Source organism: Oncorhynchus gorbuscha, linkage group LG13 (genome assembly GCF_021184085.1).
Source record: "Oncorhynchus gorbuscha isolate QuinsamMale2020 ecotype Even-year linkage group LG13, OgorEven_v1.0, whole genome shotgun sequence".
NCBI classification, from domain to species: Eukaryota; Metazoa; Chordata; class Actinopteri; order Salmoniformes; family Salmonidae; genus Oncorhynchus; species Oncorhynchus gorbuscha.
In genome coordinates, this window is record NC_060185.1 from 62,185,606 (window position 1) to 62,197,940 (window position 12,335).

General features: G+C 41.9%; 1 protein-coding gene and 1 long non-coding RNA gene across 3 annotated transcripts in view; one reads left to right on the forward strand and one right to left on the reverse strand.

Annotated features, from left to right (window-relative positions):
* Nucleotides 1-389: 389 nt before the first annotated feature.
* LOC123993263 (platelet-derived growth factor receptor beta-like) overlaps nt 390-12,335 on the reverse strand; it is a 68,820-nt gene continuing 56,874 nt past the window's right edge. For both annotated transcript variants that reach the window (XM_046295196.1, XM_046295195.1), the window contains exons 18-23: nt 10,575-10,697; nt 10,262-10,373; nt 9,641-9,740; nt 9,418-9,523; nt 8,827-9,104; nt 390-2,306 (exon numbers count right to left, since the gene is read on the reverse strand). In XM_046295196.1, coding sequence (XP_046151152.1) covers nt 2,153-2,306; nt 8,827-9,104; nt 9,418-9,523; nt 9,641-9,740; nt 10,262-10,373; nt 10,575-10,697 — 873 coding nt within the window. In that variant the 3' untranslated portion in view covers nt 390-2,152. The remainder of the gene's footprint in view (nt 2,307-8,826; nt 9,105-9,417; nt 9,524-9,640; nt 9,741-10,261; nt 10,374-10,574; nt 10,698-12,335) is intronic.
* Nucleotides 2,975-6,770, forward strand: LOC123993264. The gene is made up of 3 exons (XR_006831408.1): nt 2,975-3,075; nt 3,367-3,467; nt 3,768-6,770. It is a non-coding gene; the product is annotated as an uncharacterized LOC123993264 (long non-coding RNA).

Consider the following 12,335-nt stretch of genomic DNA (forward strand, 5'->3'; position numbering starts at 1 on the left):
TGCTGCCTAGCCCCAGCCCAAGCCTGCTAAGCCTCATCCCCATTCCCATTCCACAGAGAGAGAACCCATGATCGACACGGTAGATGATCGGCTGAGTTTGCTTGTGCTGAGGGCTGAAAAGAGAGGCTTTGATTGAACTGAGTCTAGCTGGGCTTGGGAAAGTCCAATGGATTTTTTGGGGGATATCTCTCTTATGGTCAATTAATCAGGGGCCATTTATTATCTCTTCGACATTGAATGGATAAAGCCAAGGCATTAAAATACAAGACAGTGTAGAAACAGATGTTGGCGTTGAAAATTAGAGAGCTAAAAAACAATGTATTATTTTCCGTAATGGGAAAATAGTAGAATGCTGCAAGTCATTGAACCAATATAAAATGCAGAACACATTTCTTGTGTTATATATTCATTATAAACTTTTATTTTCACATAATCACTTTTAATTAACATACAAAATACTGCATATAAAAATACATTTGTAAACATACAGAAAAGCTTTGGTACCATAGCGTGTGTGTGGTGAATATTCTACATCATGTAGTGTGTGTGTTCTGCATTCCTGCGTGTTCTGCATTCCGTGTTCCTACATCATGTGACAAATGTCTAAAAATACGCACATTTATATTTCACTGGTAGTGTATCTAACCATAGGTCAACCTCTGTGAGTGGACTCTAAGCAAGTTACAAGAAAATAAGTGACTTCTCTCAGGTATCATTTCATTGTTTCAATAATATAGATTAAAATCTCGCCCACATTTCTAAAAAAAAGATCTCCTACCAAAGAGAAGCTTATTTTAAGATTATTATTGTATTTTTCATAGAACTTCTTACAATACAAAAGCACTTCAAAGATATTAGATCAGTCATGGGCACAGTACACAACAACGTACTAATCTTGTACCAGGTGTGCAAAGGCAGTGATATGCTCAGATCACTTCTCATTCAGTCAGTACCTCCGTGTAAAAACACAACATTTGTTCATACCTCTCAGACATCATTCAATCTCTTATGTACTGAACCTAAATCTCTTTCTTGGAAATGTTCATGTTTCCCTAAACATTGTAAAGTGCAAAATGTATACAGAATTGTTTAAACAAAATGCTATATAAAACGTTAAAAAAAAATCTCTATAAAACTCAAGACAACATAAAATGATATTTGACACATAACCTTAACTGAATGTACACTATTCTGCTTAATTAAGGCCAAATGCATGAATCTTTTTTTCTCTAAGTTAATTATATTCCCGCAAAATAACTTGAAATAGAAAGTACACATTTGTAAAAACAAAGAAAATATACCTCAGTGCAACTAGAATGTCATATCCCATTGATGTTGAGAAGTATAGATGCCATAAGATGATGTGTTTCTGATTGTTTTTACTAACTAAAGTAGCCTACCCGTCTAAAAATGTGAACTTTTTCACACAAGCAAAACATAACAGTACATGCTCCACTCTTAGTGGTAAAAAAAACTGAAAGGGTTTTAGAAGCCTAATGTTTTCATCTTCATAATATAAAAATACAAAACATGTAACAAGAAAAATGACAAGACAAATCCCCATAGAAACACTGCAATCGTGACCATACTACAAGTGTATTTTAAAATCATGAATTTCCTGATGGACATTTTTATTCTTATGTGAATAAGAATAATATTTTTTCATCTTCATTATTATGTGAAGGCTTTAAAAACGGTCCCTCTCTTCAATATGGAGTCTTTTGCATTGATTAGATTGATTAAAATCATCATCAATCGACAATCATCATTAATTAAATATATGTCACTCTCTCATTGTAATTATTGATTTTCAATTGATTTTCAGCACAGAATTATTTTGAAAGTACCAGTTGTGAAATATTTGCTTAAGCAGTGTGAATTGTTCGTTGTTAGGGTTAGCTCCTCACTGAAATCACAACATGTTGTCTTAATCCACTAAAGCAGGGATGGCCAACTGGCAGAAGGAAATGAACTAGTGCCGGCTCTGACTGCATTTGTGGGTAGGGATGTGTGTACGCAGACCCGCGAGCCACTGCGGACCCTCATGATAAGTAAAAAACAATATGTGGCCCCAACCCCCATCATAGTTTCCCATCCCCTCACTAAAGCTAATCAGGAATGTTGCTATACATTCACCAAGTTTCTTAAATCTCTACAGGAAGCTGTCTTCCACTTCCGGTGTTCCAGAAGATTCCAGTGGAATCAGAGCCTGGTTGGCATGGAGATCCTCCTCTTCTGGAATGGTGTCTGCCTCGGCTGTCTCCTGGGAGATGGAATCAGCCTCTTCATCCTCCAGAACCAGAGAGCTACAGGGAATAACAACACACATGTTCCTTTACAAACAAACGTGGGATTTTACGATTTTACGTCCCATTTCAGGTGAAAACTATACAGCGTTGCGCCACAAATCAAAACAGTGTAAAACCTAAACTATCATATTTCTGCCAGCTTGGCTTGTCTAAGGTTTCAGTTTAAATGTCTTACAAAATCCTCAAAATGTAACACTGAGTGTACCATGCATTATGAGCACCTGCACTTTCCATGACAGACTGACCAGGTGAATCCAGGTGAAAGCTATGATCTCTTATTAATGTCGCCTGTTAAATCTACTTCAATCAGTGTAGATGAAGGGCATGAGACAGGTTAAAGAAGGATTTTGAAGCCTTGAGACAATTGAGACATGGATTGTGTATGCGAGCCATTAAGATAGGGTGACCAGGCGTCCCCGTTCATTGGGGACAGTCCCCATTTTTGGTGGCCTGTCCCCGGCTGGAGCTGTCCCCAGAAATGTCCCCGTTTTTAACTGTGCTTTAAAAACAGACTGCAAAGTGAAATAACATTTTACGTGGAAAGAAAGACCGGGCAGCAGAGACTACCGGTTAATGTCTCAATCGCTTTGTGCTTGTTTTGTCCAGCAGAGGGGGCTGCTCGCTATATCAGCTTAATTCACAGTTCTTCTTCTACTAACTACTTGCTCATGCTAGTTTTAGAGAAAAAAGCTGTGGAAAACTCAGCCAGAAGCTAGAAAGTGTCAAGTGAACCCACAACATCACCACAAATGTATTTTCAAGCAAGGTAAGTTACAATTGTTTGAGATACTATCTAATGATGTTATAATGTCACAATGTATTATATAGATAGATGATCTGCTTTATAAGGTTTTGAATAGGTTATGCTAGCTAACATTAGCTATGTCGACTAAGTTGTCTAGCTAGGTTAGCTAGCTACTGTCATGGGAGCTAGGTTAAAAAAAACATTCACATGTAAACATGCAGTGGACAGGCTATTTTGAAAATATGATTATATTAAATTTACAATTATGAGAATATTTACTTGTAGATTACACATTTAATGCTTTGGCATTAGCAGGGTGAAAATATATTTGGACATTTTTATGGATAACTGTCACGGATATCATCCTCTTCGTCTGAAGAGGAGTAGCAAGGATCGGACCAATACGCAGTGTGGTAAGTGTTCATGTTTTAATAGTATAAACTGAACACGACAGAATACAAAATAACAAAGTAAATATAAACGAAACAGTCCCGTGTGGCACAAACACTGACATAGGAAACAAACACCCACAAAATACCCAAAGCATATGGCTGCCTAAATATGGTTCCCAATCAGAGACAACGATAAACAGCTGCCTCTAATTGAGAATCAATCTAGGCAACCATAGACATACAAAAACCCCAGAAAACCAGAAAACAAAGATAACTAAGGTCAGGGTGTGACAATAACATTAGCATAATGTTTTCTGTTAGAGTGGAGAGGAGGAAGACTGGAGTGGAAGAAGAGTGAAAGAGATAGGAGGAAAGGTAAAGATATGATTACAGAGCCTGCCAATTTATTATTACAATGTTTTTGAGATAAAAAATTAGGCAAGCAATGGGAATCTGTTAACCAAAGTATTTTATCTAATAGTGTACTATTTATAATTAAAGATTGGAGAGGAAGGAGAAGGAAAAATTAAGGGAGTAAAATAATGAAGTGAGGAGAGTGTGGAAGAGTGAGGTGAAAAGGCAAAGGGAAGGAAAGGAAGAAAAAGCAGGAAGATGAGTGAAGAAAAGAGAAGAAAAAATTAAGAGAGTAAGAAGAGTGACACAAGGAGAGTGAAGACGAACAGACAGAGGAGGTACAATGGCTCATTCCAAGAAACGGAAATGCCATTTTGATGACAACATGATGAGAGAATTTCCATTTATACACGCCGGTCAAGACGATAGAATGGTTAACTGCACCCTTTGTAATTCCTCTTTTTCAATTGGCAGCGGGGGAAGAACGGCAGCGGTAGAACATCAACAGAAGAAAAAGCATAAAGCCTCTCTGATTGCCCGTGTTGGTATGCCCTCTGCCACCACATTCTTCAAGAAGGTAGAGCCTTCCCAAGAAGAATATTAGCTGTGCAGGAGGGTGTCTTTGCATACCACACTATGCGACACAATCATAGTTACAGATCTATGGGCTGCGAAGCACAACTGACATGGAAGCTTGATAAGCTGAAGTTTACATGTGCTAGGACAAAATGTGAAGCCATAGTGAGTAACGTGTTAGTACCATGGGCAACTACTTTGGTAACAGAGGACCTAGACCAGGTTGAATTTGTGTCCCTGTCCATTGATGCGTCCAATGATGGACATGTAAAGCTGCTGCCAATAGTAGTCAGATATTGTAAAATATATGATGGCAGCACATCTGTGGAAACAAAACTGCATGATTTTGTTGAATTGAAAGGAGAAACAGCAGAGGAGATTGCAGCTGAGGTCCTGGTGGTCTTCCAAAAATGTAACCTGGAAAACAAAGTCGTGGCATTCTCTGCCGACAACACAAATACCAATTGGTGGACTGAATAGGCTGGGGAGGGTCAATGTCCATACCAAAGTTAAAAATGCTCTGCAGTGGGATGGCCAAAACAGACCAAACATGGTCAAAACAGCTTTGGATATGATTCCCCTTGATGTTGAGTACCTGCTCACAAAGATATTTGGATATTTTCATATTTTCACCGTCAGAGTAGAAAGACTGAAGTGCTTTCGTAAGTTTGTTGGCCAGGAGTACCATAACATTTTAGGACACAGCAATGTTTACTGGCTGTCCATGCTCCCTGCTCTAGAAAGAGTGCTGAAAATGTATGTGCCATTGAAATCCTTTTTTCTTCTGAAGACAAATGCCTTGTTGTCCTGTGAACAATGTTTGAAGATCCACTGATTGAACTTTGGCTGGCCTTTGTCCATGGAAACCTGACCGTATTCAGTGACAAGATCAAGATGCTTGAAGGCCAGGACTGCTGTTTTGTGGAGTCATCTGAAATTCTGAGAAACGTTGAGGCAAAATTGACTACAAGGTGTGAAGACAACTTCATTCCAGTTTTGGTCAGAGGACTTCTGAGAGCTAGAGGGAAATGGAGCCATGTCTATAGAGAGCTTTCTCAAAACATCCCAATCATTCTTCACTATGGCTGTGAACTACTTGCAAGCATGGAGAAAGCACACATATAATCTAAAATATTTACATGGTCTCCTTTTGAAAAGGCAACCTCAGTGTGAAGAGATCCAGAAGGCAGCAGGCACACTGCAGGAAAAATGCCCCAATGTGACCATCAATAAGGTTTCATTGTTTGACGAGGTTACTGGCCTGCAAGAGTTCCTAAAGGGGGGATCGTTTGAAGAATGGAAAACATCTGAGACAGTAGTCAGAGATGGAGCACAGTGGTTACCCACTTCCAAGAGAACGACATCCCACACACTAACCTGGCTAGATTAGCATCTGTTGTTATGTGCTTACCTGGAAGTAATGCACCAGTCGAGAGAGTGTTCTCTCAAATGAATTATGTATGGACAGCAGCAAGAAATAGGTTCACTGTTCCTACCATCAAGGCCATGCTTATTGTGAAGACAAACTTCAACCTCCCCTGCCAGGAGTTCATGGACAAGCCTTCCAAAGACAGAGCAATCCTGAAGAAGATACATTCTTCTGAGAAATATACAGATTAGATTGGTATACGTATATTATGTAGTTACCAATCACATCATCGTCTTATTTCTTTATTATGTTGTTAAGTATTTCACATATACTATTGTCTGTTTTTTTCAGTTTTGCTCATGTTCTCTTCTGCTCTTAGTCTACCCAGACTACCAGGACCACTGAATGGCTGTTCAGATCAGTTCTACCCAGACTACCAGGACCACTGAATGGCTGTTCAGATCAGTTCTACCCAGACTACCAGCACCACTGAATGGCTGTTCAGATTGGACAGTTCTGTCTCGTCTGTAGTGTTTCTGTAATATAGTTGTTTTCTCTATCACAGTGTGCCTGTTAGACTAAATACATGTAACCAGAATTGTCCCCCTTTATTATTTCATACATAATAACATTGGATATTTTAATGATATATTTACCGCCGAATGGGCAAGACCGTGTCTTTGAATGGAGTATGGTAGTATGTGCCAGGTGCCACGGGTTGTGTCAAGAACTGCAACGCTGCTGGATTTTTCACCCTCAACAGTTTTCTGTGTGTATCAAGAATGGTCCACCACCCAAAGGACATCCAGCCAAATTGACACAACTGTAGGAACAATGGAGTCAACATGGGCCAGCATCCGTGTGGAATGCTTTTGACACCTTGTAGAGTTCATGCCCCGACAAATTGAGGTTGTTCTAAGGAAAAATAGGGGGGTGCAGGGTGCATCTCAATATTAGGCAAGCAACACTGAGGCATGCATGAGAGCATCAGCTGTTCCGCACGACTGTGTGATCACGCTCTCCGTAGCCGACGTGAGTAAGAATTTTAAACAGGTCAACATTCACAAGGCTACGGGGCCAGATGGATTACCAGAACGTGTGCTCCGGGTATGTGCTGACCAACTGGCAGGTGTCTTCACTGACATTTTCAACATGTCCCTGATTGAGTCTGTAATACCAACATTCTTCAAGCAGACCACCATAGTCCCAGTGCCCAAGAACACAAAGGCAACCTGCCTAAATGACTACAGACCCATGGCACTCACGTCCGTAGCTTTAGAAGGCTGGTAATGGCTCACATCAACACCATCATCCCAGAAACCCTAGACCCACCATCATTTGCATACCGCCCAAACAGATCCACAGATGATGCAATCTCCATTGCACTCCACACTGCCCTTTCCCACCTGGACAAAAGGACCACCTATGTAAGAATGCTATTCATTGACAACAGCTCAGCGTACAACACCATAGTACCCTCAAAGCTCATTACCAAGCTAAGGATCCTGGGACTAAACACCTCCCTCTGCAACTGGATCCTGGACATCCTGACGGTCTGCTCCCAGGTGGTGAGGGTAGGTAGCAACACATCTGCCATGCTGATTATCAACATTAGAGCTCCCGAGGGGTGTGGGCTCAGTCCCCTCCTGTATTCACTGTTCACCCACAACTGCATGGCCAGGCACGACACCAACACCATCATTAAGTTTGCTAACGACAACAGTGGTAGGCCTGATCACCGACAACAATGAGACAGCCTATAGGGAGGTCAGAGACCTGGCCGGGTGGTGCCAGAACAACAACCTATCCCTCAATGTAACCAAGACCAAGTAGATGATTGTGGAGTTACAGGAAAGGGAGCACCAAGCACGCCCCCATTCTCATCGACGGGGCTGTAGTGGAGCAGGTTGAGAGCTTCAAATTCCTTGGTGTCCTCATCAACAACAAACTAGAATGGTCCAAACACACCGAGACAGTCGTGAAGAGGGCACGACAAAGCCTATTCCCCCTCAGGAGACTAAAAAGATTTGGCATGGATCCTGAGATCCTCACAGGGTTCTACAGCTGCAACATCGAGAGCATCCTGACCGTTTGCATCACTGCCTGGTACGACAATTGCGCGGCCTTCGACCGCAAGGCACTTCAGAGGGTAGTGCGTACGGACCAGTACATCACTGGGGCAAAGCTGCCTGCCATCCAGGACCTCTACACCAGGCGGTGTCAGAGGAAGGCCCTGAAAATTGTCAAAGACCCCAGCCACCACAGTCATAGACTGTTCTCTCTACTACCGCATGGCAAGTGGTACCAGAGTGCCAAGTCTAGGACAAAAAGGCTCCTCAACAGTTTACCCCCAAGCCATAAGACTCCTGAACAGGTAACCAAATGGTTACCCGGACTATTTGCATTGTGTGCCTCCCCCCAACCCCTCTTTTACGCTGCTGCTACTCTCTGTTTATCTTATATGCATAGTCACTTTAACTATACATTCATGAACATACCATTTCAATTGGCCCGACCAACCAGTGCTCCCACACATTGGCTAACCGGGCTATCTGCATTAGGTCCCACCACCCGCCAACCCCTCTTTTTACGCTACTGCTACTCTCCGTTTATCATATATGCATAGTCACTTTAACCATACCCACATGTACATACTACCTCAATAAGCCTGACTAACCGGTGTCTGAAATAAAGCCTTGCTACTCTTATTTTCAAATGTCTTTTTACTGTTGTTTTATTTCTTTACTTACCTACACACACACACACACACATACTTTTTCCCCCTTCCCCGCACTATTGGTTACAGCCTGTAAGTAAGCATTTAACTGCATTTGGCGCACGTGACAAATACATTTTGATTTTGATTTGATTCTTAATGTTTAGTACACACAGTGTATACATGGTAAAATAAGACCATTTTTTTATTGAAATCCCACGTATGGCTCTGTGTGTTGGTGTTGTAACTATACAAGGTTCTCTAGAGTAAATATGTGTTATCTTTCCTGCATTCTCAGCATTTGGCACACATTTGCAGTCAGTCAGTCAGTGTTTGTAGTCAGGAAGTACTTTAGACAGCCATACCTCACGGGGCTTTCCATTGGCATGCGGTTGGCCTCGGAGAAGACTTCCTCCTGAGGCTTGGGGTCCGGGATGGGAATGATGTAGTCATTGTAGGAGGTAGTCACTTCCTCTCCATCTGCCTCCGGTCTAAAGTCTCCAGTTAGGGGGTAGGGGTTGAGATCCTGGAGGGAGTCAGGGGCGGTGGAGGGGGTGAGGAAGGGGGAGGAGAGCCTGGGTTTGGTTCTGACCACGGCCGGGTGGTCACTCTTGAAGAACTCGTCGTTGACTTGGCAGTATCTCTGTACCAATAATTATAGTCAATTAGATACATCTCAGTGATCAGATCTGTCCATAGTCAATACACACTTAAAGGAAAACCCCACCCAAAAACTATATTTTGGTATTTGTTTCATTCGTCCATTCTTGACTAAATGTTTTACTTGTCAGCAATCAGGTTTTTAAGATATGTAACTTACAAAATACAGAAATCATCCCGTATGATGCATTTTGCATTTTGCAAAAAATGTGATCGTTTTCATAGATGGATGTGGAAGTATTGTTGGTCCTCAGATGCAATGTGTAAAGGGAAAAAACCCTATATTAATAGGATACCTTTTTATAGCTGTCAGTGAGCATGTTCCCCATGGTGTGCACCAGAAAGGAGAACTCTGGCCTCTTCTCATGCTTCTCATCCCAGCACTTCTGCATCACTTCATAACTGGAGGACAGAATGACTTCCTTAGTTGAACATTTTAACTGAACTTGTCAATAAAAAAAGAAATGATTAGAAGACATGATTAGAGTGAGGAGTTTGAGAGTGATGGTAGAGACTTACACTTCGTCTGTGGCGTGGTTAGGTTTGGCCATGCGATAGCCTCTCTTTAAGGCACTGTAAAACAGCTCATTCATAGGAAGGTCAGGGTAAGGGGTTCCTCCTGATAAAATATCAACCATTCAAGTATTTAAAGGCTGGTCATGCTGAATCAGGAGTGTCCAAAAGTTCTCAAATCTCGAATGAAACAAGAATCATGACGTATTTGGTTTCCTACGAAAAACACTGTTCACGCTGTTTCACGCTAAATTAACCACTTCTCAATAGGCACTCTTCTTATCACAGCCGTTCCAAAAGCATTTGTAAAAATCCCAAACTGAATTGATAATAAACCCGGACTGTGGCTAATAACAACAAAACCTCATCTGACCCTAAATAGACTCAGGATTAGACAAGCTGATTGTCTTGTCCTCTTAAGATAACTTTATTGCCTGTTTGTTTTAACACGGCATTGACAGCCTTTTGAAACCTCTATACTAACATACATTAAATAAACGAGGTCATCAGACCGCTCATGCTACTCTGAACGAAATCCAGTTAATGGGTTGTTTAAATTTAATCAAACAGTAATCTCTTTGAACTGTCAGTTAATAATGAATGGGATTCCATTTCCCGTCCACGTACCAAGGGTGAAGATCTCCCAGAGCAAGATGCCATAGGACCACACGTCACTCAGGGTGGTGTACAGGTTATGGAAGATACTCTCTGGGGCCATCCACTTCAGGGGCAGGAATGTCTGAGAGGGCCAGAATTAGAGAGAACGTTAGCATCAGCCAGGTACTTAGAGGTAGGTTACAGCAGAAGTTATGGCTTACAATTTATGTCAGAAGAAAGTTGTAATTTATGGTGTTTAAATGGTGTTTTAATGTTATCTTTCAAACTTTGTCTTATTTAATGTGTATGTGTATGAGTGACTCTTAGTGAGCCTGCCACTCACGCTGCCTTTGGAGATGTAGTTGGAATCGTGCATGATGTCTCTGGCTAGGCCAAAGTCACAGATCTTCACCAGTTTCCCCTCACAGATCAACACGTTCCTGGCGGCCAAGTCACGATGGACACACTGGGGAGGAGAGGGTTTTAAATGGGCAATCTGCAGTTGCTACATTTATTTTTGGACTTATAAATGTATGATATATTATGTACCCGTTGATTCTTGAAGCATAGGACGTATATATGCCTCGTGAGCTTTACTGTGATACCCAACAACAACATTGATGAAATGCCTACCACAATAACGGACAGTGTCAAGTTCTGTACACACCGTGTGATCCCCATGAAAACCACCAGGTTATTTCCGAATGACAAACCACGGATTTAATGGCGAGATCAAAAACGCATTACGGATGAAGAAGATTGCGTTCTCCCATCGGGATAAGCAGTCCCTGCACCAACTGAACATCTTCCTCTAACATGCCATCCAACGAGCCACACTAGGGTACAAGGACAAGGTGGAGGTGGAAAACAGCAACGTGATTGCTAAGCAGGTCTTTCAAAAAGTCAGGAAGTTGGCAGGCTACTCTGACAAACCATCTCCACCGGCTCATGACGACCCACTCGCCTTGTCCAAAAACCTCCAACAACTTCCTCTCAAGAAGAAAAAAAGAGGAGGAAGGGAAGCGCTGCTAAGGTACACAATAGTAGATTTTGGTAGACAGAAGGAGCTCTTTGGTGAAAGGGGTAAAATGGTTATCAAAAAGCAAGGAGGACCAAGGGACTCTTCATTTAATTAATTATTAAAATGCCTTGATTTGTATGGCATGTTCAATAGAAAAGTTTCGGCTGCATGGCCTTCGTCAGGGAGTACAAAGAAACTTCTTCTCATGTTTTGATACCCACGTTTTGATACCCGCTATGATCCAGAAGCTGTGAGAACTTGCTGGATGCCCTCCACTTTACTGATTCCCTCTTCAGTGAAGAGGTGGCGGAAAACCAGCGGAAAGCTTCGCTAAGTGCAAGGCCAGGCGGGATAAAGTGTCGAGTCCTAAAAGCCTGAGCTGCTGAGCTCAGCCCCATCCATAGCCTTTCACCTACCGCTATCCACTGGCACAATCCCCACCCTATGGAAAACATCTACCATCGTGCCCATTCCTAAAATGTCTACCTCGACTGAGTTCAACCGGCATGTTGCTCTCAAGTCACTGATCGTGAAATTCTTGGAAAGACTGGTTCTTAACATCCTACTACTACCCACCGTTCACTCCTCCCTTGATCCCTACCAGTTTGTTACAAAGCAGGGAGAATAACAGATGACACGGTGGTCTGCAGCCTGCACAGGCTCCTGGAACACCTGGAGGGAATGGGGAATTACGCACACATCCTGTTTGTGGGTTTCAGCTACACCTTCAACACCATCCAACGACACACGATGATCCAGAAGCTTAGTAACCTAGACATATCTCCCACCATCATTCGCTGGATCCACAATTCTTTAAGTGGCAGACCTCAGGCCGTGAGAATAGATAACACCCAGTCCTCTGTAAGCATCACCAACATTGTTGTTTGTTCTTCTGTGTTTTCATATTTGTTTTAGGTATTCCTGTGTGAGCTGGGCCAAGATTTTCCTATTGTAGGACAATAAATGGGATTCTGATTCTGATTCTGATCCGGTCAGTGATATAATCTACTTTAAAAGTACTACTTAAGTATTTTTTGGGGGCATCTGTACTTTACTATTTATATTTTTGACAACTTTTACTTT